At 37.1% G+C, this 2,984-nt stretch overlaps 1 protein-coding gene across 1 annotated transcript in view; it reads left to right on the top strand.

The window, feature by feature from the left end:
* Window positions 1-2,903, top strand: part of ghrhrl (growth hormone releasing hormone receptor, like) — a gene marked incomplete in the record, with an annotated part of 49,049 nt that extends 46,146 nt beyond the window's left edge. Inside the window, 1 exon segment of the mRNA XM_014002945.1 lies at window positions 2,718-2,903. Within this exon segment, the coding sequence (XP_013858399.1) occupies window positions 2,718-2,819 (102 nt within the window).
* Between the last annotated feature and the right edge of the window lie 81 nt (window positions 2,904-2,984).

Genomic DNA, 2,984 nt, shown 5'->3' with positions numbered 1-2,984 from the left:
TTTAGCAAGATGTTTTAACAGTCTCCTCTTAAATGTGGGGTACCTCAAAGCTCTGTTTTAGGCCCATATTCTTCAAAGAAAAAAACCTTAGTGGTGGCTAGTAATCTGTGAAACAGTTGAAAATTGATACACTGTTCAAACCATTTATCATTTTAAAACTGATCATGATTGTTTTTACATGTGCTCTAAATCAATCAAGAGTAAGATTAGTCAATAATGGGCACAGCAGGAAGCGCGTCAAGAGCCCCATCTCCCCCTCCTCTGCCAGTCTCTGTTTAATGTCAGGTGAAATAAAGAAAGTCACGCTCTCCAGATAATTCATTCATGATAAATTCACCAGATAATTTAGAGACATTCAGATTTGGTGAGTTTTACCACACAGGAGCTGCGAGCTGACGAGGCTCGCTTTCAGAGCCATTTTTGTCCCGAGCTCAGTTTGATGAGCCACTGACCCACATTGGTGCTGATATCTCCTGCCAGGACACCGACTACAGGCACTCGATTTTAGCTAAGCGCTCCTGTCCATGTTCCACAGGTTAGTGGACATCATTCAGGAAACTGTCTCATCAGAAAATGTGTCACTACGTCACACAGTGGAGTCTCTCTGGTTGGTTGACCGCTCCGCATCAAGCTGCAAAATTTCAGATTTTCTAACTCAAGTGTTCGACGTGCTTGACGRGAAACATGCAAAATGCGTATAAAATATTTAGTGTTTATGTAGATGCAGTATAGTCCTGTTAGCTCAACTTAAAGTTGACAAAACCTAATTTAGCAGAAGCTAATTGATCAGCTAACAGAATTCAAAGTTAGTGTAAAAGCTAATCTGCTAAATGGACAAGTTAGTTCCTCTAATAGCTGTTAGCTGATCACTGGAACCATGCCCAACACTGAGATTAGTTTATGCTAAAAGCCAAGAAAAGAAAAAAATTCAGCTTTCACATTTTTATACGCATTTCATGTATTTGTGTGATTTAAATTAAACACTTGCTTGCAAAGATACACAACTATGCATTGTTTTGGCAGTAGCAAGACAAATGAATTTGTGTAAAGTGTGTTTTCATCAGACAAGCTGCTATAGAAAAGTCTTAAGTTAATGTCAGATAAGAAATTGCATTTTCTTTTAGTCCGTGCTCATTCCTGCTGAGATTTAAACAATTAGGCAGGTGTTTAACAAAGACCGTATTTTTTATTTATGGGATTTTTTTTATAAAAAATTAAATAAAAGCTGCAGAATCACAGATTTTACCTATTTTTTCACAGAGGTGTGTGTGTGTATGAAAACTGAAACAAACATGTTTTAATTTCTCATTGTTTCTCATTGTATTCCTACTTTCAGGGGCTTCTTGTTGCAGTTCTCTACTGCTTCCTCAATCAAGAGGTGAGTGCAAACCTCACTGTTCTCAAGCATGGTCCATAACATATTCAACACTACCCACAGATCATTTACAGGTCTCTGCTGTGTAACAAACCTGCTCAGAAGGATCACGGGTCAGTGAGGTGTTAAATTGTCAGGGTTTAAAGTACAGAAACAATCTCCCCGTTCTTCTTCCCTCATCGCATAAAGAAAGAACCCAGAGCACTTATATAATCAAGATTAATGCAGGACCAAGCTGACATCAGTCCGTCTCAGCTTAAGCCTTCCTATGCAAAGCACACAGATCAGTGTGTAGACATGCCGTCATTATATATTTTCAGGCAAACGTTCAGATGTTTTTTTAATATCCATGGTTTGAGGAAAAAAATTCTGACTGAAGTGATGAGCTAACAGAAAATCAGAACAAAACTTATCAGAGAAACATAATATAAAAGAGCTGAACTACCTTTTTTAAGTTCGTATATGTTCACATGGATTACTGTCTTGTAGAAAATACTGAGTTATAATGATTTTATTTTGTATGTTTTAGATTGTATAAATATATATTTTTTGTTTGTGTCAGAAATTTTCTTATAATCCAAAGGGGGGTCCGGCAGAAACAGTCTGGGAACCACTGCACTAAACCGAGTTGAGTAAATGTAAAGCAGTCTACTCAACCCAGTTTACTGGAACCAGTTGACATAAACTTGGTTATGGCCCTGTCACACTATAATGTTTTAGACAACTTGTAAACATTTTGTTTGACTTTGAAGAGGTCTATGCTAAAGATGGAATAAAAAAATCAGCTGGAAGCCTCTTATGGATGTATACATACTGCAATGCTAATGATTAGATCAAATTTATAACCTATGTTATTTAGTCATAAAATAATTCACAAGTTGTCTAAAAAATTATAGTGTGACAGAACCTTTAAGCAAATGAAACATTTTATTTTTAGAGTGCATAAACAACTCCTTTCATGATGTGTTCTGGGTCATATTTAAACTTGTAATGTGTAACTAGGTGTTACATTTTAAAGTAAAGAGTAAAAGTATCAGTTTTGTTTTGAATGTAACAAAATTAAAGTAAAAGTTACGATAAAAAAAATCATGGTTTAGTTACAGATCCTCAAAAAATGGCATACAGTATACTGTAACAAAGTAAATAAACATCTGGTTATAACTAATAGCTTTTAAAGTAACTGTTTTATTTTTATTTTTCTGCTTGACTTTTGTCTTTTACTGTGAAACGTGGATATAAGTTGAGGAAAAATGATCATGTTTAGAGATGCTGGTTGATGAATTCTGTTTTTTTTTAACGCTCATGTTTTTTTCTTCTTTGTGTGTTTGTGTCCGCTCGACAGGTGCAGAAAGAGGTCCAGATGCAGTGGCTGAGGTGGCAGGAGAGGAGTTACGGGGTAGTTTCACCCGCTGCAAAGGGTAGCCAGATGGACACACCTTTCTGACTTCTTTCTTCCGAACCATCTTACCTGTTCACTCACTCAGGATTGCTCCTGTGCACTTCGTCCGTACCTAATGAGCTGCGCAGCGTACCCACTGTAAGCTCTTGTTCAGGGGTGTCAAACTCCAGTCCTCGAGGGCCGCTATCCTGCATGTTTTAGAGGTTTTCC

The sequence above is a fragment of the Austrofundulus limnaeus genome, unplaced genomic scaffold (genome assembly GCF_001266775.1).
Source record: "Austrofundulus limnaeus strain Quisiro unplaced genomic scaffold, Austrofundulus_limnaeus-1.0 Scaffold15, whole genome shotgun sequence".
NCBI classification, from domain to species: Eukaryota; Metazoa; Chordata; class Actinopteri; order Cyprinodontiformes; family Rivulidae; genus Austrofundulus; species Austrofundulus limnaeus.
This window is presented reverse-complemented; position numbering and strand designations above follow the sequence as displayed.